The sequence below is a fragment of the Amblyomma mixtum genome, chromosome 3 (genome assembly GCF_055824585.1).
Source record: "Amblyomma mixtum isolate Tamu chromosome 3, ASM5582458v1, whole genome shotgun sequence".
NCBI lineage: Eukaryota > Metazoa > Arthropoda > Arachnida > Ixodida > Ixodidae > Amblyomma > Amblyomma mixtum.
Window position 1 is genome coordinate 257844890 of NC_143014.1, and position 26273 is coordinate 257871162.

General features: G+C 49.5%; 1 protein-coding gene across 1 annotated transcript; it reads right to left on the minus strand.

The window, feature by feature from the left end:
- Window positions 1–25078, minus strand: LOC149354512 (uncharacterized). Its single transcript, XM_089575994.1, has 2 exons — window positions 23106–25078; window positions 1–26 (listed from the first exon to the last, which is right to left on the minus strand). The coding sequence occupies exons 1-2, from the start codon at window positions 25036–25038 to the stop codon at window positions 1–3; spliced, it is 1959 nt and encodes a 652-aa protein (XP_089432120.1). The 5' UTR covers window positions 25039–25078.
- Between the last annotated feature and the right edge of the window lie 1195 nt (window positions 25079–26273).

Below are 26273 nucleotides of genomic sequence, written 5' to 3' on the forward strand. Positions count from 1 at the left end.
TCACATCTGCCCCATCACTGTAAGGCCTGCAGTGAAGAAAGAAAGATCAAGTGTACAGCTAATCTGAAAGAAACGAAGGTAATAAGCAGAAGTAGGGACCAGACAGCCCGTGAACTGTTAGAGGCTTTCTATATCAAAAGCAACTGTAGCGACTGTGTTAGTACCCCCTCAATTGCAATATATCGGAATGAAACTGCTTTTTTAGATTCACAGGGTTGATACACCTGTGTGACTCGCCTGTCTCTTCAAATTTTGTACAACCCTCCCGCGCATGTGTGGTTCTTGCTATCCTTATTGATTTCAAAAATGAACAAGGGAGGGGAAAACCTCAGGTTGCTTGAGCCAACGTTTCGACAAGGAGACTTGTCTTCGTCTGGGCAAAGCGTTCATCATTGGCAGGGATTAAATAGGGCCTTCGCTCCGAGGAGGAAGGCCCCGGGGGTAGGGAAGGAAAGTGGTGTGAGAGGGGATGCGTGTCAGGAAGGGGGGGGGGGGAGGTGAACCTTGATTCGTTAAGCTGCAATAGTGGAAAAACTTATATCCGGGGGTGTGTGTAATGAACAAAGGCTTTGAAGGGGCTGCGACGGGGGGAGGCGCTGTAGGACCTGAAAAACTCAGATAAGAGTATTAGTCAGCGTGATACAGGGAAATGAGAAGAAGGCAAACAACATAGGCTGGCACTGGAAGGCGGGGAATTTCCAAGGAAGGACAAGGCAGGGGGGGGGGGGGGGAATGGCTCGAGTTCAGAGAAAGCCAAAAAGGTGGGGCGGAGGGGGTAACAGGAATGTCATGGTTTCCCAGAACTGATAATAGGGGTTTAGGAGAAAAAAAAAACGGGGGGGGGGGGGGGGGGGTGAGTCACAGGGAAACGGTGAGAAGACCGGAAATGTGGTGGAAGATATGACGTGGGAAGGGTGCAAAGAGCGATAGTATACTCGGAAGTACTTGTATTTGGCCGTGTTGGTTCATAACTTTTCAGGAGGACACAGGGGCGCAACAAAAGACCCGGACATAGAAGCAGACAGGGACAAGCCCTTGTCCCTGTCTACCTCCACGCCCGTGCCCCCCATCCCGCCCCTGTGTCCTCCTGAAAAGATAATATACTTATGCGAGGTTCTAGGAAATGGTCTGAGCACGTGCAAAACATTTGTTAATTTAAAATTATGCTAACCCTGGAATGTACCTGAGTGATTCCAGGTTTCCTCTTGACATGTTAATCCCTGTTGGTTGCAGTGTTTTAAATTTGTGGATTAGGAATGCTTCTCTGTATTTTCTGTCCCTAGTCGATTTGAAGCCTGACTGAAGAATGAACAATTAGAGTTCGTCGAATTTGTGATGGCGTTGATTAAAATGGGTCGACACTGCCTTCTGTTCATTCCGTGTTGTGTCAGCCCGGTGCCCGTTTAATCTGGCACTCATTGTTTGCCCGGTTTCCCCGATATATTGTTTCTGGCAGAAGGAGCACTGGAGCATGTAGATAATATTGGACGATGTGCAGTCAAAACTAGTCTTTATATCGAAACTGAAATCGTTTGCCGTACTTTTAACCGTAGTGTCCCTTTGTAAATGTTTGCATGTCTTGCATCTAGGTCGAGAGCATGAAGTTACTGTCGGCGGTGGTTTCTTACCGAGGCTAGCATGCGCCAGGATGTCATTCAGGTTTGTGTTGCGTCTGTATGTTACCCTTGGTGCGTCGGGAAATATTTTCTTGAGACGGTCGTTACCAGTTAAAATGGGGTGGTATTTCCGCAGGATATTGTTTATGTTTGGAAGCGCGTTTGAGCATTTCGTTATAAGTGCAGGATGTCGTTGACTGTTAGCTTTTGTTCGTTTTTTAAGAATTACATCTCGTTTCAAAGTGGTTGCTCGTTGGAACGCATTATTGAGGGTTGTCTGTGGATGGTTTCTGGTGATTAGTGTGTTTTTTAGCGAGTGTAGGTGTTTCAGGTAGTCGTCGTCGTCGCTACATATTCTTCTTAGTCTCGTTGCCTGTCCTACGAATATACCTTGTTTGCAGTGTCTTGGATGATGGCTAGTGAAATCTAAGTATTGTTGTCGGTCAGTGGGCTTCCTGTAAAGTGTGGTTTTGAGCTTGCTATTTTCTAAACGGACAGTGGTGTCAAGGAAATTGACTTGCGTTTTCGAGGAGTTGAAGGTTAATTTAATGCTAGAGTGGCATGAATTGAAATGTGTGACGAATGTCTTTAGGGTCTCAGCCCCATGCTCCCATATCTTGAAAATGTCGTCTATGTAACGCAGGTATATAATTGGTTTTTTTTAGAAATGAATTTAGAAGTTGAGATTCTAGTAGCCCCATAAAAATGTTCGCGTAAGTGGGTGCGAAGGGATTGCCCATGCTTGTTCCAAATACTTGAAGGTAGTAAGAAGAATCGAATTCAAAGTAGTTGAGTGTTAGTACCAATTCAAGTAGCGTGAGGTACACTTCAGTTTCAACTTATCAATTTTCCTGAACAACTATCTTGCAGATATTCCTACCCACCTCCCTTCCTTTGTCGAGGATACACCGCACTTTCTCCGCATAATAGAGTCTCTGAATCAGGCTTCCATTATCCCAGCAGATAGCATACTTGTCACACTTGACGTCGCCGCTTTGTACACAAATATTCCCATAAATGAAGGTATCGACGCACTCTCCAAAATTCTAACTCAAAGTCCTCACCCGCACGAAACTGAAGTGTACCTCACGCTACTTGAATTGGTACTAACACTCAACTACTTTGAATTCCATTCTTCTTACTACCTTCAAGTATTTGGAACAAGCATGGGCACTCCCTTCGCACCCACTTACGCGAACATTTTTATGGGGCTACTAGAATCTCAACTTCTAAATTCATTTCTAAAAAAACCACTTATATACCTGCGTTACATAGACGACATTTTCATGATGTGGGAGCATGGGGCTGAGACCCTAAAGACATTCGTCACACATTTCAATTCATGCCACTCTAGCATTAAATTCACCTTCAACTCCTCGAAAACGCAAGTCAATTTCCTTGACACCACTGTCCGTTTAGAAAATAGCAAGCTCAAAACCACACTTTACAGGAAGCCCACTGACCGACAACAATACTTAGATTTCACTAGCCATCATCCAAGACACTGCAAACAAGGTATATTCGTAGGACAGGCAACGAGACTAAGAAGAATATGTAGCGACCAAGACGACTACCTGAAACACCTCCACTCGCTAAAAAACACGCCAATCATCAGAAACCATCCACAGACAACCCTTAATAATGCGTTCCAACGAGCAGCCACTTTGAAACGAGATGTAGTTCTTAAATGAACAAAAGCTAACAGTCAACGACCTCCTGCACTTATAACGAAATACTCAAACGCGCTTCCAAACATAAACAATATCCTGCGAAAATACCACCCCATTTTAACTAGTAACGACCGTCTCAAGAAAATATTTCCCGACGCACCAAGGGTAACATACAGACGCAACACAAACCTGAAGGACATCGTGGTGCATGCTAGGCTCGGTAAGAAACCACCACCGACATTAACTTCATGCTCTCGACCTAGATGCAAGACCTGCAAACATTTACAAAGGGACACTATGGTTAAAAGTACGGCAAACGATTTCAGTTTCGATATAAAGACTAGTTTTGACTGCACATCGTCCAATATTATCTACATGCTCCAGTGCTCCTTCTGCCATAAACAATATATCGGGGAAACCGGGCAAACAATGAGTGCCAGATTAAACGGGCACCGGGCTGACACAACACGGAATGAACAGAAGGCAGTGTCGACCCATTTTAATCAACGCCATCACAAATTCGACGAACTCTAATTGTTCATTCTTCAGTCAGGCTTTAAATCAACTAGGGACAGCAAATACAGAGAAGCATTCCTAATCTACAAATTTAAAACACTGCAACCAACAGGGATTAACATGTCTAGAGGAAAAATGGAATCTCTCAGGTACATTCCAGGGTTAGCATAATTTTAAATTAACAAATGTCTTGCACGTGCTCAGACCATTTCCTAGAACCTCGCATAAGTATATTATCTTTTCAGGAGGACACAGGGGCGGGATGGGGGGCACGGGCGTGGAGGTAGACAGGGACAAGGGCTTGTCCCTGTCTGCTTCTATGTCCGGGTCTTTTGTTGCGCCCCTGTGTCCTCCTGAAAAGTTATGAACCAACACGGCCAAATACAAGTACTTCAGAGTATACTATCGCTCTTTGCACCCTTCCCACGTCATATCTTCCACCACATTTCCGGTCTTCTCACCGTCTCCCTGTGACTCACCCCCTGTAGAGCCACTGAGCTTAAGACCGCCACGCAGCAGCCGAAATATATGTGTTCCCGCCGGCCTGCAAGCTGTTAGTCGACGCGGTTGACACGGTCGCGCCGACGAGCGCCCGCGCCGAAGAGCTAGCCGGGTACGGGTTACGTGAGTTACGGCTCGCCGGCAGTCTCGTCTCGGTCCCTTTGAAGGATCCCCGCCGCGAGAAACCCTAAACGGCACTTGCACCCGCACCGCTTTTCGGGGGAGCGCTCCTTTTTCTTTTGCTTGTGCGTGTGTGCGCCGACTCCGCGTATTCACCGTGAGGGAAACGGCGCCGCTTCTGGGCGGCACGCGGGAAGCCGGGAACACGGACTGTGTTTGGTCGGTGTCAGTGGCGCGCTTTCCGACGCTGACATTTAGTTTTCTTTTTCTTTAAGGCAGCGGGCGGAGCGGGTCCGCTACTTGTTGCGTGGACTGGGAGACGAAGAGTGCCGCGATTACGAGGCGGTGAAGGCAGCGGTCTTGAACGAGCTTCAGCTAAGCCCGCCAGAGTACTTAGAAAGATTCGAAGGAGCGTCTAAGCGCAAAGAGGAAACGTGGGCACAGTTTGCCTCACGAGTAAAGACCTACTTCGAATACTACCTCCGTTCAAGGCAAGTGAGTACAAAGGATGAAGTGGTTGCACTCATGGTAGCTGACCGGATGAAGGCGAGCCTTAGTGCGGAAGGCCTGGAGCACATTCGCCTACGCGAGGGCGAGAAATGGCTTAGGCCCGAAGAAGTTTCGCGGGCGATGCAAACTTTCGAGCAGGCGAAAGGAAAGAACCGTGCAGTAAGACAGGCGAACGCACAGCCGGCACGCAAAGAACATGCTGCCCCAGGCAGCGCGCCGCTGGCCCCGTCACGGACCACACACGATGGGAAACGGCAGCCCGCATGCTACGTATGTCGCGCTGCAGGTCATCTGGTTAAAGACTGCCCACGAGTCATTCAAAAGAAAGACGATGACCGTAGAGACGCCCGGGCAAACAAGGTGAGAATAGTAGACCCAGGGACGGTTAATGACGCCCTAGCCGTTCACCCTGAGTACGCTTTGGTCGCAGAAATCAGAGTGCCTCAGCGAGAGGAAATACGAAAGTCCAGACTGCAACAAGTGCAGCTAGACTGCGCTGGCGTACCCACCGTGGCCATACTGGATACCGGCAGTGAGGTCACCGTTGTGAGGGAGGACCTCGTGCCGAACACGTATTGTGAAACATCGGACACCATTAGGTTAGTGGCAGCCTTCGGTAACTCAATCGAGGCAAAATTAGTACGCCTCCCCGTCGGTCTGAGGTCGTCCGCGTTGCTGTTAGAGCCGCAAAAAGTGCAGATTACGTGTGCACTCACCAATAAGCTCGCCGAAGGGGTGGACTGTCTTCTTTCTAAACAAGACTGGGTGCTGATATCCCAGACCAGCGAGGGGGAAGCAGTAGCAGTCGCGGCTGAGCTGCCTAAGTCTGACACGACAATCGCTCAGCCGGATAGTGAGTTTGGTGCAGGAAGCGAAACGGTATCTGAGGCGACTGTACTTGAAAGAAGTGCAGAAGCCCTGCCGACCGAATTGCAGGGTAAGGAAATGGCGGATGCACCGGAGACTCTTAGCCAGCGAGAAAAATTTTGTGCAGCGCAGGTGAGCGACGAAAGTCTCCGACAGGCGTGGTCTGACGCGAAAACCGGAAAGGGGAGCATGTTTATATCGGAGGGACTGCTGTACCACTGGGACACGATCGCTGGTGTCAAGGTTAGGCAGTTGGTGTTGCCCTGCGAAAGACGTCAGGAGGTACTGTTGCTGGCACATGAGTCCCCGTGGGGAGGCCATCTCGGGCCCAAGAAAAAGAAGGCGAGGATAAAATACAGCTTTTATCGGCCTGGCCTGGAGTTAGAAGTGAAGCTGCACTCTAAAACATGTTGTAGAGTGCCAAACCCAATCCCTCGGTCAGGCGAAGCCCAAGGGGCGTTCAAACAACGGAAAATGTCACTCTGTCGGGCGACTATGCAGAGCACTCCGGATCTTAACAAGCCTTATTGGCTGTTAACAGATGCATCTGAGATCGCAGCTGGCGCCTGTCTGGCACGAATGGACGATGGTGGTCGGGAGAGGCCGATTGCTTTCGCCGGCCACCGTTTTACTCCGACACAGTCAAGGAGGCCGACAATTGAGCACGAAGCTTTCGCCGTTATCTGGGCGCTGAAGACATTTGACTACTGGGTATTTGGGCCGGAAATCAATGTCGTCTCCGACTATAACCCTCTGTCTTATTTGACCGCGTGCCCGCCGCATGGGGCAAAGCTGACGATGTGGTCTCTCGCACTGCAGCGCTACAAAGTAGCGACCACCCACCGGAAAGGGGCCAACAATGCGAACGCAGACGCTTCGTCTCGCCTCCCCGAAGTAACATGGGAGGGAGCGGAGAGAGCCTGAGCCCTCTGGCGAACGTGAATGTTCCCGCAAGCCGGTGTGCATGTGCTTCTTTTTGTGTTTTGTGTGCGCGCGGGTGCCGTGAAAACAACCCCACTCCTACTCAGACTGGGGGACTGAAACGGGCGACAATGTGCACAGAAAATGAGAAGAAAAAAGAATGCCCGCACTCCAGCGTATATGTGTGTGCGTGGGCGTGTTTTTTTGTTTGTTGTTGCTGCATGAACTCAGTGCCTCATTTGTCTTATTTTCGGCTAGTCTGTGCTAATAGCCCAGATATCCTCTTGAGGGGGAAGTTGTAGAGCCACTGAGCTTAACACCGCCACGCAGCAGCCGAAATATATGTGTTCCCGCCGGCCTGCAAGCTGTTAGTCGACGCGGTTGACACGGTCGCGCCGACGAGCGCCCGCGCCGAAGAGCTAGCCGGGTACGCGTTACGTGAGTTACGGCGCGCCGGCAGTCTCGTCTCGGTCCCTTTGAAGGATCCCCGCCGCGAGAAACCCTAAACGGCACTTGCACCCGCACCCCTTTTCGGGGGAGCGCTCCTTTTTCTTTTGCTTGTGCGTGTGTGCGCCGACTCCGCGTATTCACCGTGAGGGAAACGGCGCCGCTTCTGGGCGGCGCGCGGGAAGCCGGGAACACGGACTGTGTTTGGTCGGTGTCAGTGGCGCGCTTTCCGAACGCTGACATTTAGTTTTCTTTTTCTTTAAGGCAGCGGGCGGCTTCGGCGGCGGCATGCCATAGTTCTTGAGCTGCGCGGACAGATATGTGCACGCTTCAGCCGTGCACATTGCCCGAACTTGCGGCCTAACGGCGGCGCCGAGACGCTTTTTCTTTTGGCCGTGTGCTTCTGTTACCGCCGGCTGGCGCCGCTTCGAGGAACAGGGCAGATGACGGTTCTTTTCTTGTGTGTGTATTCCTGTCTCTTCTCGTGCGTGCAGTCCGACTTCCTGAGGGGAAGATACTCTGTTATGGTTTCGTTGCGTTTTGCCTGTGTTGTTTCTTACAGCAGTCACGTGCACTGTGGGCCCGCCTAAATACACGGCGACAGGCAACTGTTACGTCACGAGAGGGCCGGCCCAATCAGCGATGAGCTGAGGGGTTAAGAGGAGATGTTGGCGGGAATCTGGGGGTTCTCGCCAGGAGTTTTTGACCGGGAGAGCTCTGGCGGCTCCACTCTGTTGTTGCTTTCCCTTTGTTTCGATTCTGTCTACACTGTACCATCATGCTAATCTTATATGTATAAAGTTTCTTTTTGTTTCTACAACGAAAAGCTTCGTCATCGTCCTTCGCGCTAATTAATGCCAATCACAAGACCGGGCCGTAACGACAACGAGACGGCCTGACCTCGCTACGCAACAGCAAGCGAGGAGAAGAAGAAAAGTGGAAAAGAACCCCAACTCCCCCCCCCCCCCCCTTTTTTTCTCCTAATCCCCTATTATCAGTTCTCGGAAACCATGACATTCCTGTTACCCCCTCCGCCCCACCTTTTTGGCTTTCTCTGAACTCGAGCCATTCCCCCCCCCCCCCCTGCCTTGTCCTTCCTTGGAAATGCCCCGCTTTCCAGTGCCAGCCTATGTTGTTTGCCTTCTTCTCATTTCCTTGTACCACGCTGACTAATACTCTTATCTGAGTTTTTCAGGTCCTACAGCGCCTCCCCCCGTCGCAGCCCCTTCAAAGCCTTTGTTCATTACACCCCCCCCCCCCCGGATATAAGTTTTTCCACTATTGCAGCTTAACGAATCAAGGTTCACCTCCCTCCCCTTCCTGACACGCATCCCCTCTCACACCACTTTCCTTCCCCACCCCCGGGGCCTTCCTCCTCGGAGCGAAGGCCCTATTTAATCCCTGCCAATGATGAACGCTTTGCCCAGACGAAGACAAGTCCCCTTGTCGAAACGTTGGCTCAAGCAACCTGAGGTTTTCCCCTCCCTTGTTCATTTTTGTGATCGCAAAGGACCATCAACCACACCCTCTCTCTACCATATCCTTATTGATTGTTTGTCTTATATTCATTCGCATTCGCGGTGAATAAATCAGTTGGAAGTTGCGCCTGTCCTGTCTATCTTGCTGTGTGTTGTCTTTTTCGGCGCTACATCCCTTGTCTGGAAACAGATATTTCTTAATGGTGTTGACATCAACAAAAGGCCTCGTTGTTTAATGAAATGAGCTGGGAGAGTCAGTAAGAATTCACCGTAGAACAGCAACGCAGAAAACGAACATGTGCGAGCAATTAGCTTTCATTTCTGCTTTTACGCGAGCTTTCCGCTTGGTTTCTATTTTTTGTTTGCAAGTGAAGCTGTCTGCCCATGGAAGATGTGGTTTTCTTTCCTTCTCTAAACTTCACTTTAAGCCTTCCTTTGTGCCTTCCGCACCGTTTTCGTCATCCTTCCTGTCTGTACAGACTTACTAGCGGCTTTGCACCTGGGCGTCATTCGAGGTTCTACCCAGGTCTTATGACGCGCCGATAAAGATAAGCCAGAAAACAATACTTTCTTAAAATATCCCCATAATACCCCACTGGGACAGTTGGGATCCCACCAAAAACTGCTCTGTTTTCTCATCCTAGGAATGTCCCCACAATCAGCTATGTCCAATAAGCTGTCTCTGCCAGGGATGGCCTTAAAAGGTTACGCTGTGATTTCAATGCCATGGGTTCATGCACTGCGTTCTTTTTTTATTATATGTGATGAGGTCATCGTGCTGCCTTCTTACGCAAAATTTCATGCTCTGGAAACAACTTCATTGCTAGCCTTTTGTTGTTAATTTTACGGTCTCATGCTGGCGGCAGCAACTCGCTGTTTCCTCAGTGTATGCGCCATCACTGTGACCTTCCCGCTTGCTCTAGAAAAACTAGTCTTTATTTAGCTCAGTGGAAAGAGCAGTATTCACTCTTTAATGGCATCCGCTGCTAATACGCACGTAACCGTAGGTGTGCCATGGTTCTCCACCAGGGGGAACAAAGTTTCACCACAGCGCCCTCCCGTCCGCCCTCACCCCCCCCCCCCCCCCCCCCCCCCCCCCCCCCCTCCGAGCACCCTCCCATCGAGGCTCAAATAGTCGGAACGCAGCGCAAAGATGAGGAATGGTTATAAACACGTTTTATTACCGAGGAGTAGCTTTTACTTTCACCTGTGACATCGCCAGAGGAAGGCAGTCCCTGTACCGGTGAGGCGTCACTCGCGCTCTCGAAGGAATTTCCATTCTTTCTTAACCACAGAAAATATCCGAGGCATTTTACTTTCGTTAACTGCAAAAAATAACCTGAAAAGATTACCTGAAAGTGATCAGGCAAGTAAACAGTTCTTGGAGCGCAACGTTACGCCCTCGTCCGCCACATCACCAAAAAACCTGCATGGCCATAACACTGCACTATGAAGAACGACGGGACAGGTCCGACAGAGTGAAGGTATGGGGCAGGCCTGAGATGAATCGGGAGGGGGGGGCGGCCGCGCACCCCCTTCGGTCCCCTGTGCGCACGCCTATAGACCTTATGCAAAATTGCTGCAATCTATCGGAGAAAAGAAGAACCAGCGGAAATCCGCCATGTTGGAGGATGACAGAAGCTCGTTCCGCCTCTGCTCTCTGGATTTAGGCGTGCCCTGCGTTAGCTTCCTTACTGCTGTGCTGGCTCGAAAATCTTGTTTCCTGTCACTTGAGCCTGTAAACATGACTGAATGGTCAGTCGACCTGTTTCTGCTGCCCAAGTTTCCAAGCAACTTCGCAGACACTTACTACGCGTCCAAAACACTTTCCGAACGCCACCGGGTACGGAGATACAAGTTTTTCACGGAGTCCTACGTCAGTTTGCCGACGCTGAATACCAAGAAATGTACGAAGCAAGTGTAATTTTCGTTTACGGCTAAAAATGTGCGCATTTCAGTCTAGTTTGAGTCAGTTTTTATTTGGTTGGATACTTTTTGCGAACGGGCATGCCGCTTGAATTGCTGCTGTTGTGGTAGCGTTTTCTGTGTGTTGCGTCGACACCGAAAGCAAACGATAGTAAACTTCACGCTCATGTTGGCAGTGTCGAAAAAAGTGGCCTGTCAACATGCGACACTTTTCATTTTCCTTGAAAAGTTCATACAGCATTTGTTTGTTTGCCCTAGTGCTCTAGCGCCCACAGCCCCTAGTTTGCCCTAGTGCCCTAGACAGAGAAAGAAAACACGTTATTATTATTACCGGGCACATAGACCCCTAGGTCCTCGCACGACCCCACTACGCAACTGTTTACCATTCTTGGACTATCGCCGTTAAAAACACGTAGCCCGTGAATGCAGCAGTGTCTATGGCTTTACCACGACGAGCAAGCAGTTGTGCACTGAGATTTTTGGAGGATTCTACATGCGTTATGCATTCCCGCTACTAGTTGGAACTATGGTACCGCTTGAGCGGCTTCCCTTACGGTCCTTTATTTTTTTTACACAACACACGGTTTCGTGGAAGCCGGTCGGTTAAGTGAAATCGCTACATGCAATCAAGCCGTCGCTCCACAAAATAGGCACCTTTCCCTGGTCTAACAGAAACGATTGACTGACTTGCAGTGCACAAACGTTCCGTGCCACGGGCACTTGATACCTGCTGGTGTTTCCGTCGAAACAAATATTCATACTTAAAACTCACGCGTGTGACCGCTGCGGCGGATAACGCTAGGAGCGACGGTTCTCACAAAGCGCGACCCATACCACTGAACAGCTGATCAAGATTACTCTCTTGCGAGGACGATAATCGCAGCATTTCACGGGCAATCGCAGGAGAAAAACAGGCATTGTGTGATATTTTCTTCGTGCCTACAAAGCTTATTTCTAATTTCATTTGCTTCATAGCGATAACAAAATGCGTTTCGCGACGTCTCGACATGTAGGGACGGTACTGCAACATTTGTGTCGCCGATGTCGGGGATCGCAGTCCAAAAATAGAAATGCGCTCAAATCAAGTGCTCTTGCCTTTTTTCCCTGGGCGTCTTTGTGACCCTTCTGCGTACAGCAAGGCACTAAGCAATATGTGGGCATACTGAGGACGGTGAAACTCGAGCGCGCGCGACGAGCGTGTACTATTACGTGCTGCGTATAGTGAACTAGAATACTATCGTGCTGCGAATCCGGCGGCTATCCTCCAACATGGCGGATCGCGCGCGGCGACCGCTAGATGGCAGTGCATTTCGCATAAGGTCTATAGGCACTTAATAACAAAAGCATGGCACGAAAGAACTGCCAATTTCGTGGTTGCGGTATGCCTTGAAGAGCGAAAACTAAAGAACTACAAAAGGCAGGTGAGAAAAATTTTTTCAGAAGAAGTGTGATAATTAGTTACAAATCTGATAATTATGCTCGCGTTTTGTCATTTAATCTACAAGTTGTAGGGCCTCTGATATGCATCATTTTTGGTCTTTTTTATAGCGCCGATTCTAAGTGACTAAACACTGGAGCCACTAACCGCTCCTGAGAACATGAGAGTAGAATCGTTTCTAAACGCTGAGGAAGGAGGTATTTTTTTTTAGAGCAGAGGCAGACAACTCGAACAAAAATAGTTGTATGCTCTGCGTATTTTGCATATTCCACTCGTACCGACATTAATTCGCATTAGCAACGGATACCACTGAGAAGAGAATGTATTACTCTTTCCAGTGAGTTAGAACTACTTTTTCTACCTCTAGTCACAGTAATAGCGCAAACATTGTCAAAAGCGGCCAGAGTCCATCTCTAGCTTGGGGCCCACGGCCTAATGTCTGTAGTGTGCGGTAATCAAGTACAATTCTGCACCATTTATTGTGCAGTATAGCGCTGGGCCTTGCAGTGCACTCTATCCCGATAATACGACCCTCGTTAATATGGACGAAGCGAATCATGGGAAGTTTGTATAGGGACTTACCTTTTCCAGCGTATCTACCACTCGTTAGTACGGAAACTCCCGGTCCGGAAAATGGGTAGAGTGAAACTCACGGCGCACATTTGGCACCTATGTATTTCTAGCCCGTTAATATGCACAGCGATTTGAACTGACTCCGGACTAGCCCTACATGCCCAGCTTTCCGGGACATGTACTACTTGCGCCGTCTGCTGACAGTGGCGGCGACAGGGCGCGTTACTGAATGGGAAGGGGTTGAAAAAAAAATCGCGAAACGTGAACAAAAGCACCTACAACAAATGATTCGGCGATTTGTATAGCATACACTTAGATGTGGAAAGTGCCGAAGTTTCAGTTCTGGGCTGTTAATACACGAGCTTCCCAGCGTGTTCGAATACTATACGATCCTGCCTATCGGAAGGGGCCAAATTTTGCCCATTTTCCAAACTTTAAAACTGTATAGCGCGGTAGCACATATCGATACCGAAAATGATGTTCAAAACGGTGTGTGTCGATCTGATAGCTTTGATGGAGAAGCTTCCCGAGGCCTTTTTATCTGAAGCCTGGTATTGCCTAACACATGAAAGATGGCGCCTACGTTAGTTACGCTGCAGAAATGCTTCGAAGCGATGAATTTCCTTCCATTTTGATGCTTATCTTTTTGTCAGGTGACTTATGCCTTATAGAAAAGAACACATGCGAGGGTTCGAACGTAGTGTATGAACCAGAGTTTTGAACAAAGAAAGTTATTAGGATGAAAATTAACGTAGCTACAAAAAGTACTCATGGGTGTTCATAATGCTTGTAGTGGAGCAACTTCGCGAATTGTCAGCCCTGTGCTATTATTCAAAAAGTTTATTCGCGTGTGTGATCATGGTAGGATAGGCTATGAGAGCTAGCTCGTTTGAATTCTTGTTACTTTGGAAGAGTGTAGCAGCAATCAAACGACCGGCATCAGAAAGTATTGTCGGATGTAAGCGTTTGAGTTCATTCCCTTAATGCTGATGTAAGAAGTTTGATGGAGCTTTACTCAGAGGCGTTCTGTACCTGTCCAGCTTAGTACATGTCGTCGGGAATAATAGAGAATTATAAGTCTAGAAGCAGATGGCCTCTGGTTAGAAGTTCAGCTGTCGCTTCCATCTATGATGCTTTTAAATTAGTGATTTGTAGCGTTGTCGGAATATGGTGACTGGGGTTTGGACTTGGGGTTCTAACCTGTTTTCGGAAACTTTTTTGTCAACCGATTTTAATTAAGAGTTCTCGTTTCAAGACCTCGAAAATATATTAGTATCAATGAACAAGTTCACGCATTATAACCATTCGTACATTTATTAAAACAGCTATACACCTTTTTCAGGTGCGCGCGGCCATCTTTCGACAGCAGCGCCGCCTTGCGTCTGGCCGATTTCTCCGCCATGTTGGCTTGGGTGGCCGCCGCTGCAATACAGGCAGCGAGTACTCGCCGCGCTATTCAGCCTAATCTGAGTGTTGATTTTTGCATGATTTTGACCTGAAAAGTGTTACACTGTATGCACTGAGCAGCTGTGAACAAAATGGCCCGTGCTTCGGCGAGCGGCGACGCGGATTTTTCCCTTCAAGTTGTGCTGAAAATCGACATTGGAGGCCCGCTGCTACGCCAGTGTGCGCAATTAATTTAACGGCTTTCTGGTATCAATAATGAAGACATTTATCAATGCGAGCACGAAACTTGCTGAGCGCTTTTATGTTGTAGTCATAATTATAAAAGAAAAATCGCTCCGGTCCGAGCTCACAGCAGTGTTGCTGTCAAGCGCTCAAGTGGTCTGCTCTGCGTTGCGCCGGTGACACGAAAAGATTAAAACTGTGTTCGACCGCGTCTTTCACTACATTTTCCCTCTGCACTGTCCTAAAAAATGGTACTTTCTGTATAGTGCTACATGGAGAAGGCACCGCTGGAGCGCATAAGCGCACAGAATTCTGTTGCGGCTTTTGGCTTTGCATAAATTTCTTGATTACTTCGTTCTAACGGTAAAATAACTGGTGAAGCGTGCAAATGTAGGGTGGTCTACTCTTACAGGGTGAACATGCGAGTGTGTGGCCGCGCTCTTCGGAGCGCCAGTGCATCCGTCGGCGCCGCGCGCGTCGAAGCAAAGTGCCGCAGGAACAGAGGAAACTGGATTTGAAGCTTCGCGTCGTCTGACATTTCGTTAAACTCGGAAAAAGATGTAGTAGAGAGGCATGTGGCCTTCGAACGCGATGTAGTTTATACACTCGAAATTGGTGCACCTGCTGCGACAGTTCCTGAGGGGCATATCTGCTTGGTCCATCTCGAGTGCGGCCTCTGATTTATGCCGAAAGAGCGAAAAAGCGCGTGCGTGTGGTCGGGTGCGCACTGCGCGCCTGCTGATTGCACGTCTCTAATAGGCACATTTTTTTTTAACTATCGGCACTTTGCATTATGACGTCAGTTGAAAATAGTATTTGGTCAAAGCATGAGGTGTCACGATGCAAGGTGGACACGTCAAAGCTGCGGCCTTCAGTTTTTGAAGTCCTGCTGGTTTATTGATATTTACTGCAAGCAAACAGCTGTGGCATTTGTGCAATGCATCATGGCTTTCAAGTACTGTCAAATAGCTAAGTTTACAGTGCCGTTGTCGTTAATAATCAGTCGCCAGTGTCGGCAGTTATAACAGAAATGTTTCACGTAACCCGCAGTGCTGCTGCATCATTTGCCCTAATTATTACTTATGTTTTGATTTTGCAAGGGTCACAGACGACACATATCTTAGCGAGATCAGTAGTAGGTGCTCGCGTGTAAGGTATGTGTAGCTGAAACAGCCCGCAACCGCACTGCCGCCGTGGCTCTCTGTGTTCTTCACACTGCTCCGCTTCAAGCCGCCTTCGCTTCCTGTAGTTTGAACCGCAGACGACTGCGCAGTGGTTTCCCGAAGCCCTCGTTTCAGCTTTAATCGCACATACACCGAAATCGGGCTGCTACAGCTAAGCAACCGCACACAGTAAACACGGAGAACCGCAGAGAACGCACGGGACGCACGGACACCGCCTTTCCGAACCAGCCAGAGAGGAGGAAAGCAACATGGCGGTGTTCGGCGCGCTGGGAGCGACTTCTTTTGGGTGTTCTTTCTTTCAAACTTCTATCATATGCGTGACATACTGTATAGCCAGGATCCTATCTGTAGGGTATCACTTCAGAAATAAGGCTGCGCTTTTGAGTCGCCAAACTTCACTTATACCAAAATATACCACGAACTTTGTTTAGTTGTTGTGAAGAAAGTGGTGAATTTAATTTTGTCGACTACTGTCCTTCGAAAAAGCGCTCTTATATGGGCCTCGGCAAGAAAACAGTTTGCAAATGGTAGATATAAATGGTAAGTATAGCGGCTGTAGCATTTTGCTATGTTGCCTGTCGGGAGATTGCATACAGTCGGATACAGCTGAAGAATTCAGCAGTAAATGCCCGATAAAGCAGACCCTCCAGCGAATGGCAGCGGCCGATTGTCATGATGCCGCGGTTAACCCCACCGCACCTCCAACAGTTACTTTGCAGGGGCTGGAAGGTGCAAGAGGCTTAACCGCGGATTAGCAGGATTAGCCGCGAAGTCATGTCAATCGGCTGACGCCATTATCTTTAGGGTCTTTTTTGAGGAGCATTTGCATCTACTTTTGAAGCTGTGCTGTAATCATTTAAAAAAAATAAATTATTCTATATTACCAGTGTAGGAGGTTAGTTGCGTTATCGCACACAGCTTTCTTTTACGATTCATCTTCCTGCCTAAAATTCAATGTAAACAAATAAAAAATTGATCGCGAAAAGCCAGGTGAAAGGATGTCGAAGGGGAATAAAAGGAACAACTAAACAGTCTTGCCCACGCCAATACAAAAACTATAAAAACTGGAAACATATGTTAGGATAGGCAATAAAAAAAAGGGAGCTCTCCTGGTCAAAGAGCATGACGTCAAAGGGACAAGGCCAGGTGGGAAAAATCGCCCACTTTTGCTTCTAAACTGGTTTTGTATGTGTCGATCATTTTCCCGCCGCCTTTCCTCTCCCGATTAGAGGCGCCTCGGTATGAAGAGGGTGTGAGTAGCCCCTGCTGTCCCTCCCGGTCAGAAACCCCATGATTTGCCCGCCAGATCAGAGACACGTGCGCCGATGACAGGTCTATTGAAAGTGTTTCTTTCTTTGGTTCCTACCTTAGCAATTACAGAAAGGGGCCGCACACAGAGGCGGCTCTGAATGTGCTTGAGAACAGAAGGAACGAGTGGTAGGTGGTGCGGGGCCGACCGGTTGTGGGAGGGAGGAGAAGGGGCTCTTGAAGCGTGGTGACGCCTTGTTTTGGTGTGAGTCATACCATGCACTCACTTGTTCGGCCCCGGAGGGGCACGGGTCTTCTTCTGGCGGAAATAAAGTTTCTTCACCCGGCCTCTCTATTTCGTCTCTGTGAGTCGCTCCGTGGAGCATGAGGCACATGAGGCAGGTCTCGGAATTTCGTCCAGTGTTTATTAACAGTGTAAAATTTGGACTGAAATTTTGGTCGTGTTCTCAGGGTACCTGTGCAGCGATCGTTCTCAGCGTATCATTGCAGGTGCGCACTGCAGTTGCACGCTGCATGAAGGTTGGCTCTTAGCGCTTGACTTATAGTTTTATATGTGTAAGGGCCGTTGTACGATCGCTTTTGGGCGGATCCGCCAGACAGGCGGACTGGCGGACCGAACGACCAGACAATAGGCATTCGCCCCGTTCGGCAGGCGAAAGGAACGTTGGTGAACTTCAACTTTGGGGCGGACGAGCGAACCGCCCGGCGACCGAATTGCAGCGATTGGCTGCTTTTTACGTGACGTAGGCATCCGCTCTTGCCGGGGCAAGATGGCCGTCCGTCGACTGAACTGGGGAGCGAGGCATAGGTCGTGGCTGTAGTGGTGGCACCTATGCCGCGAGGCATACTATATTGGCCACATGTTGATATTACGAGTGTTCAGAGCAACTGCGAACTTCTCCGCGTGCAGCAGCGGCGAGCAGCGACAGTTTCCCGAGTTGAAATCGACGCTGATGTAGTTGACAGAGCGCCTCTTCAAACCGACGCAAGACCTACGCGTTGGCGGTGTCACGAAGTGTTTATATGGAGCTGTTTGTGGTTGCTGCAAGCGTTCCTAATTCCTGCGAGGATCATCACGCACAGCGGCGAGCAACAGCTGCTCACGGTGAACTTCTGTGCGTGCATGAGCTGCGTAGCACAGTGACTAGTGTCCGCGTAGTGAAAGTGATTGCGATCGAAGCGAGTGCTTTTACGTCAAGGCAGTGAAATGTGCGCCTTCGAGAGCTGACTACGCACGCCGTGCTTTCCGAATGCTGAAATGAACGTGGCGTTGTGCAGCTAGTCGCATTCGTTGCGATGGTTGCAGTGATCGCGACCGAAGCGTGCACATGACGTTGTTGCTGGCTACGCATTCGTTACCATTTTGTTCGCGATTCGTGTTGGCACTGTGCCTGAGAATTGCCGTGTGTGCGACGTGACGCGACGCGAGCTTGGCTGCACGGCCGTAGGACTGTTTTGCGGCGACAACAGCGATGTCGCCATCCTTCTGCGCTTTGGTGCTCCATTCAGTACGTTTTGTGATGATGGGTGCTCGGTTTACGACTCGCCGGAGAAACTGTGTAACCTGTGTGAAAACATCGGTGCAGTGCAAATGTATCTTCGGGAGCGTCATTTCTTTTTATTTCCTGCCGGCTGTGCGCACATTTGCCTGCAATAAACATATCGGCGTGATGAATGGGTGACTGAACACTTCCGCTAGCCATTTCGGTTTAGGTTGTAACAACATGGTATTACGCGATTACAAACAAGAATCATTGCCGCTTTTGAATCACCACTGATTGACAGTGTACAAATCTCTCATATGTGCCAACTCATAAGTCTGTTTTTCATGAGCATTTCAATTGATGTATCGCAGAAAAAAAAATAAAAATTGTGGCAGCAGCTTATGCAATCAAAACTGGCCACAGAGCAAGTTGAGCATAACGAGTCTTGATGAAAAAGAAGAAAAAAATATTGACAAAACCTTTGCCATTGCTTTTTTTTCTCTTTTTTCCTTAGCAGTGTTAAGTCAATATTGACAAATGCTTGGCAGTATTCAGTTTAAGTGGGATGTTGGTTTCCACTGCAATCAGAAAAATACAGTGGTCTTGAAGCACCTCATAGGCAATGACAGTGTTTCTTGTTGATTTTGCTCATGGTCCTTTTCGATCCGGGGATCAGTGGTGCGAAACTGGATGTGTTCGCAATGCTATTGTTGCAGAGCTGCTCGCGAAATCGGTCTTATTGGTGTTGAGCGGTTGTTCAGCGGCGCTTCCTGGGTCAGCCGCAGCACTTTGTTTAACAAGCCATTCTCGAAGCTTTGAGAAGATCTCGTCGATGCACTTGCATATGTCTGTCTGCTACCACCTTCATTTGTCTGTGACTGCTTGCTATAGACATGATTACTTGCAGACTGCAAAATAAGCCTTGTGGAGCTGGTAAAGCTACGCTAGGAACAAAGACGATGATAACAACATCACTGCACAGGGTAGCAATTCTTGCTCTGTTGTCGTCCCTTAGCACAGTTTCGACATACCAACTTGCCACCGGTGCACCCCACAGTACGCTATGATCAAGTTCTGTGAAATTTACAGAAAGCAACAACGGGAGAGGAAGTAGGTTGTATAGTGTTGTGCCATAGAGGTGGTCCCACTGCGCTCGCCACCCGTTTCGTGACTGAGCGTTGCCAACTCTCTTAGCGGTAGCGAAGACTCCGAGTCAGGCGTCGGTGAGACTAAGAAAACGCTTTATACACTATGTACAGGACATAATATACTTCAACATCGGCACGGGGGCCGAGAGCTACACAACGCGACTGTTCTCGCACAGCGACGATCAGCGAGACACCAGCACGTCACACCATCCGACTCCACTCGTGAGCAGCACTCGACTCACGGTGGGTCGGTCACTCGGTCACTCGGTCACACACTTCCAAGCTGCAGCGTTGGGGCTTGTATAGCCTGACGAACGGTGGCCCCTCAGAACTGGCCAATCCAAAGGCAGCACTCGACGGCAGTCAGAAAGGACCAATCAGCGATCGCGCGGGCCAACCGCTTCAAATTTTGCCGCGCGCGGTGGCGTCCGGGGAGATGGAAAACTGGCGCCTCGCTGTCTGGCCTCTTGCGACAGGTCCAGGCGTGTTGCTTGCAGATGCTTCTCCTTAGGACTCCGCTGCCGTACAGCGCAGCATCGTGGCTTGTCAAGGGAGCGTTAGGGCGCGTGCCTTGCGGCGCAGCACCAGGGCTTGTCAAAAGGGACGCTCGTAGGAGAAAGTTAGCGGCCGGCAGAATTGGAATCCGGGCGGGTTTCCCGGCATGACAGCATCCCCGCCATCAGATAAGGCGCCGGGAAGACGAGCTTCTTCCACGTGGCTCGGATGCCAGGCGCGCATCTTCGTCAGGCTCTTCTTCCAAGTTCACGTCCAGGTAACTTCACGAGCACCAGGTCCCACTCGCAGGCCCGGAGCTCTGTTGACCTCGTTGTCGCCAAGGCACCTCGACCAGCTTCGCTGAGGTCGTTCTGATCCCCTTGCTTCTGCAGATTACAAAACCGACCGGCAAAAGGCAACACCCAACACAAGCAAGTGCCCTCTGTCTCCCATCAAACACCAGACGAAGCCATAATCCAAATGAAGCTAACTAAATTGGTGTCCCCATTTATTCCCGCTGCAACAAGAGGCATGTGTATGATCTGGTACACAAGGTTCAAACAACCATTTTGCAAAGTATCAACACATCAAAATAGCAGGAGCACTTAATAATCAGCAATAATAATGAAAATCAGATTGGTCCACTTGAAATCATTTGGACCGAAAACACACTACTGAGGAAGCAAATGAGGTCATTCATTTTTGCCCCTTTCTTCCTTCGAACATGATAGTTTGTTGCAAAGCGAGAGAAGGTAAGTAAGGAGGAGGTCACTGAAAGAAGCGAGGCCTAGAATGCACGACTTAGAGCATCGGCGTTCGCGTTCAACCTTCCCTTCTTATAGCGGACAACCAGATTGTGCTGCTGGAGGGTCATGCTCCACCTCAGCAAACGGCCCCTTTTAGACGACATGTTACTTAACCAGGTTAGAGGGCAATGGTCCGTTTCCACAACAAACTTAGAACTGGAGACATAACAAGCCAGCTTCTGAACTGCCCACACAAGGCAGGCGCACTCTTTTTCAGAGGTGCTGTATGCCTCTTCCCTACAGCTTAGTTTGCGACTAAAATACAAAATTGGTCGTTCATGACCACTAGCATCTTCTTGGCATAGCACCGCTCCCATTCCGCGATCACTCTCGTCACATTGAATGATGAAACCTTTCGAAAAGTCTGGCGCCGTTAGAACTGGCTTATGGCTCAAGGCTTGTTTCAACATTTGGAACGCATTTTCTTTCTTCGAGTCCCACGTCACCTTAACGGGCTCCGATTTTCGAAGCGCGTCTGTTAGCGGGCTGGCAAGGTCAGAGTAGTCTCTCACATAGTGTTGGTAATATCCAGCTAAACCTAAAAAAACCCTTATATCCGTCTTTGTGGTTGGCCGGGGATAGTTTACAATAGCGGCTACCTTGATGTCGAAAGGTCTACGCCGGCCGCGCCCCACCACATGGCCTAAATAAGTCACTTCACCGCAACCTAGATGGCATTTAGCTGGTTTCACAGTAAGGCCTGCCTCTTTCAACCTGCACAATACGACTCGCAAGTGCTCGAGATGTTCTTCCCAAGTGTCCGAAAAGATGGCAACATCGTCGAGGTATGGCAATGCAAACTCGCCCAAACCATGAAGCACTCTGTCCATCAGGCTAGAGAAACAATACGGCGCGTTTTTAAGTCCGAAGCTCAGCATGAGTGGGCGGAAGGTTCCGAACGGGGAAACGAACGCGGCGCAACGGCTAGCCCGTTCCGTAAGAGGTACTTGCCAATAGCCTCGCACGAGGTCTAGCGTAGAGATATAATTTGACTTCGACACCGTCTCCACCCTTTCTTCTAGGTTCGGTATCGGATATGTCTGATCTCGGGTGATCGCGTTCAGACGCCGATAATCGACGCATGGCCTCGGATCCTTTCCCGGAACCTGGACAAGTATCAGGGGCGATGTGTAGTCGCTCTCACTTGGCACTATAACCCCCAAGTCACGCACGCGCTGAATCTCCTCAGCCATGATTTTTTTCTGCACGGGTGAACAACGATACGGTTTACTGCGGATCGGTTGCTCAGATGTTAGCTCGATGTCATGCTCTAAGACCGTGGTCTTTCCGGGACGGTTCGAAAAAACCTCCTTAAACTCGGAAACTATTCCCTTTAAATCCTCCTTTTGGGTGGTACTTAGACGCGCGTCCAAAGTCAGCTGTTCTATCATTAGCTCTAAACCACAATCTTTCATGTCAGCTGTCGTCAGGATTTCCGCCCCTTCCTCATCGGCAGCATTTATCGTCATGCTTACAATCGCGTGACGCTGAATGTAGGGCTTCATCAAGTTGCTGTGATAAATTTTGTTGGGCCGTCTCCCTAATTTCACTTCGTAGTTGGTATCGGAAACCTTCGATAAAACCTTCGCGGGTCCTTCCCAGTGAACTTCGAGCTTGTTTTTCTTCGACGGACGCAGCAACATCACTTGACTACCTACTTCGAAAGTGCGTGTTTTTGCTGACTTGTAATATCCCTTTGACAAGATTTGAGCCGCCTTCATGTGCCTCTCTACAATATCTTTTGTTTTCCCGAGCCTCTGAAGAAGGTTGAGGACGTAGGAGACTACATTTGGATCCTTCCCAAGACTCTCGCAACATGCGCAGCGGAGTTCTAAGGCTTCGGCCATACACGAGCTCCGCGGGGCTAAAGCCTGTGCTCTCATGGAGAGCAGACCTCAAGGCGAACATAGCGGCGGGAATGCAGGCCTCCGAGTCACAGAGACGCTCAAAGCACAGGGCTCTCAATATGCGCTTCAGCACCGAATGCATTCGCTCTACTGGATTAGATTGCGGGTGATGGATAGAACTGTGCACCACTTTAATGCCGCATCTTTCCAAAAAGGTAGAAGTTAGGCAGCTGGTGAAGACGCTGCCATTGTCGCACTGGATCTCAGAAGGGAACCCGACGCGTGCGAACATTGAGAGCAGAGCGTCCACGACCTGGGAAGAATTTAGCTCCTTAAGTGGTACCGCCTCTGGGAACTTGGTCGCGACACATAGGACGGCCAGAACATACCTACACCCGTTCGTTGATTCTGGCAGAGGACCTACAATATCAATTACCAGTCGCCGAAAAGGTTCTGTTATGACTGGCACTAACTTCATCGGCGCCTTCCACTTGTCAGTGGATTTGCCCACTCTCTGGCAGGTTTCGCAAGATCGCACGAATTGTTCGACATCCTTCCAACAATACGGCCAATAAAACTCCTGAGCCAATCTAGCCTTGGTCTTCTTTAAGCCAAGATGCCCTGCCCACGCATTTTCGTGCGCAAGTTCCAGTAACTTACAGCGATATTTTCGAGGGATCAAAATCTGCTCATATTTGCGACCCTGCTTATCGGTGTAGCAGCGATACAATAAGCCAGATCTCTCGTAAAATGAAACCCTCTTTTTCTCCACTCCCAGTCTGACGCTCTTCATCAGATCGGCTATTGAGCAATCTTGCTGCTGCTCGCGAATGAGCGTTTCCTTTTCAACTGCGGCCAGCTCCTGCCAGCTGGCGGAAACCGGAGCGAGTATGGAGCCCGCGTCGCCTAACTGCGGCGTCGTGTCTAGATCGCGGCTAGCAGTGCACGTATCAATCTCAGTCTCGTCCAAACCACGCTCTCCCAAGCCAGTCTCCGAGCTCTGCATCTCCCGTGTCTGCCCGCCACTCAAGTTACCCTGATCGCTCCGCGTGCCGCACGGCTGTTCGTTCACCGACTCAAAGTCCAGTTCCCTCGACAGTTGGCGCGCTTTGGATCGCGTGAGGGCCATGTACGCCACGTCGGCAAAGAATGATTTGCCCTGATCCTTCAGCATCTGCTCCGAGCTATTTGAGAACAGGTAGGGAAAGTGCTCCGGAAGGGCGGCAGACACAGCGGCTTCTGTGTTAAGTTTTCCAAACTCTCCTTCAATGATGACCGCTGGGATCGGTAAGCAGACACTCTCATTCTCGGCCACTTGCCGTATCCAAGCGCATTTTCCTGTAAAGTCACTAGAGGAGACGAAAGACGGGTGGACGACGTCCATAGTTGCTGCCGAGTCCCGAAGTGCTCTGCACTTCTTGCCGTTTACTTTAATTTCCTGCATGTAGGGCTCCAACAGTCGCATGTTTTTGTTTGTTTCCCGTATCGTTGCAAAAGCAACTTTCTCTTGGCAGTTCGCCGCGATGTGCCCTTGCTTTTTGCAGTTGTAGCAGATTAACGGCTTCCGTTTTTCAAAAGAACGCGTCACATCGTTTCGCTGCTTGGGACCATCGTTAGCATTCTGAGATGCATTCTGTCCTTCCTTTACATTTTCTTTGGTAAGGGACTCGTCTTTCCGAAACTCGCGACGCGTGATTTGCTTCCGTTCGTCGGGCTTCCTTGAAAACCCGTCTCTCTTATCTGCTTTTTCTACACGCACTGCCCTGCTGTGCAAGCTGCGGCGGAGGTAATACTCTCCAGCTAATTCTGCTGCCTTGTCTAGCTTAACCTCCTTTAGCCTATCTTGCAGCCAGAGTTTGACATCCTCATCAATGCAACGGTAGAATTGTTCTAACGCGATGCATTCGACGACTTTATCGCGGTCGTCGTAAACCTCTTCGCCTTTCAGCCATTCAACCAGGTCGGCTTTTAGACGAAACGCGAAGTCAACATGTGACTCCCTGCCCTTCTGTGCATACCGGAACCTCTGCCGGAAAGCTTCGGGCGACAGTTTGTACTTTCGCAATAGCGCTTCTTTCACACCACTGTAGCTCTCAAACGCCTCTTTCGATAAGCAAGTTATCAGGTCCGATGCCTCCCCGGGAAGCAAGGCTAACAGATTCTGTGCCCAGAGGGATCGCTCAATGTCATTCCGTTCGCACACATGCTCAAATTTAACGAGGTATTTAGCCATATCCTCGCCGACTACAAAGGGCGGCAGTTGGTCGCGTATTTTTGGAGCGTTAGAGGGAACCGTTGTAGAAGCAAGACTAGGCGCTGGCGAGGTTTTTCGGAGCTCCAGCTCTTTCATTTTAACCTCGTGCTCTCTAAGCGCCTGGCGCTCCCGCATCTCCTCCTCGCGACATTCCTTTTCTCTCTTTTCCTCCCGTTCACGCCTTTCATTGATATCAGCCCAGGCCTCTTCGGCCTCCTCAGCCGTCACGTCCGCAGTCCTCATGACCTCAAGGATCGCTTTCTTTCTTTTTGTTGAGCCCAAATCAATGCCCAACTCCTCACAAATTTGGAGAAGTTCTTTAACCTTGTAACTCTCCATCGTTCACACTGCCTCTTGCTGTTTGCCCTTTTAGAAACTACTTGCCGTACACTACTATATCGCTATTAGTTAGACACGCGCAAGCATTTCTCACACTGCCTTGTTTACCCCTTCAGCATCCCTTGGTTTTCAAAACACTCTTCCTAGACTTGAAACACACAAGGTTAACACAATGCTACACCAATTCTTTTTCTAAGCTACTATAACCTGTGTTAGAGAAAGTCTGGCGTCTGAGGAAAACTTCAGGCACTCACCGCGCCGAGGTAGCTGATGTCAATCGATCCCATAGCTGCCATCCAATGTTGTGCCATAGAGGTGGTCCCGCTGCGCTCGCCACCCGTTTCGTGACTGAGCGTTGCCAACTCTCTTAGCGGTAGCGAAGACTCCGAGTCAGGCGTCGGTGATACTAAGAAAACGCTTTATACACTATGTACAGGACATAATATACTTCAACATCGGCACGGGGGCCGAGAGCTACACAACGCGACTGTTCTCGCACAGCGACGATCAGCGAGACACCAGCACGTCACACCATCCGACTCCACTCGTGAGCAGCACTCGACTCACGGTGGGTCGGTCACTCGGTCACTCGGTCACACACTTCCAAGCTGCAGCGTTGGGGCTTGTATAGCCTGAGGAACGGTGGCCCCTCAGAACTGGCCAATCCAAAGGCAGCACTCGACGGCAGTCCGAAAGGACCAATCAGCGATCGCGCGGGCCAACCGCTTCAAATTTTGCCGCGCGCGGTGGCGTCCGGGGAGAAGGAAAACTGGCGCCTCGCTGTCTGGCCTCTTGCGACAGGTCCAGGCGTGTTGCTTGCAGATGCTTCTCCTTAGGACTCCGCTGCCGTACAGCGCAGCATCGTGGCTTGTCAAGGGAGCGTTAGGGCGCGTGCCTTGCGGCGCAGCACCAGGGCTTGTCAAAAGGGACGCTCGTAGGAGAAAGTTAGCGGCCGGCAGAATTGGAATCCGGGCGGGTTTCCCGGCATGACAATAGGCATATCTAGTGCATGCTGTACAGATAGCTTACTGCCTTATTATAGCCTGGCCCCTCTGTTTTTAACCTTTTATCACCCAGCACCTATGGCCCTATTTCTGTTATTGGCATGTGCTGCAAATCACCAAACACATTTCATACTCTTGACCCTGCTAGATTGTTTTGGCCCATTAAGTTGTTTGATTCAAATCGGCAAGCTTTTAGAAGACATTTCTGCAATAGCCAACTTTTTCTTGTTC

Coding starts and splice junctions, on each gene's coding strand:
- LOC149354512 (XM_089575994.1), bottom strand. CDS start 25,038: ATGGAGAGTTACAAGGTTAAAGAACTTCTCCAAATTTGTGAGGAGTTG. Junction 27..23,105: donor GATCCCTCGAAAATATCGCT/GTAAGTTACTGG, acceptor TCTTCACTGCAG/GCCTTACAGTGATGGGGCAG.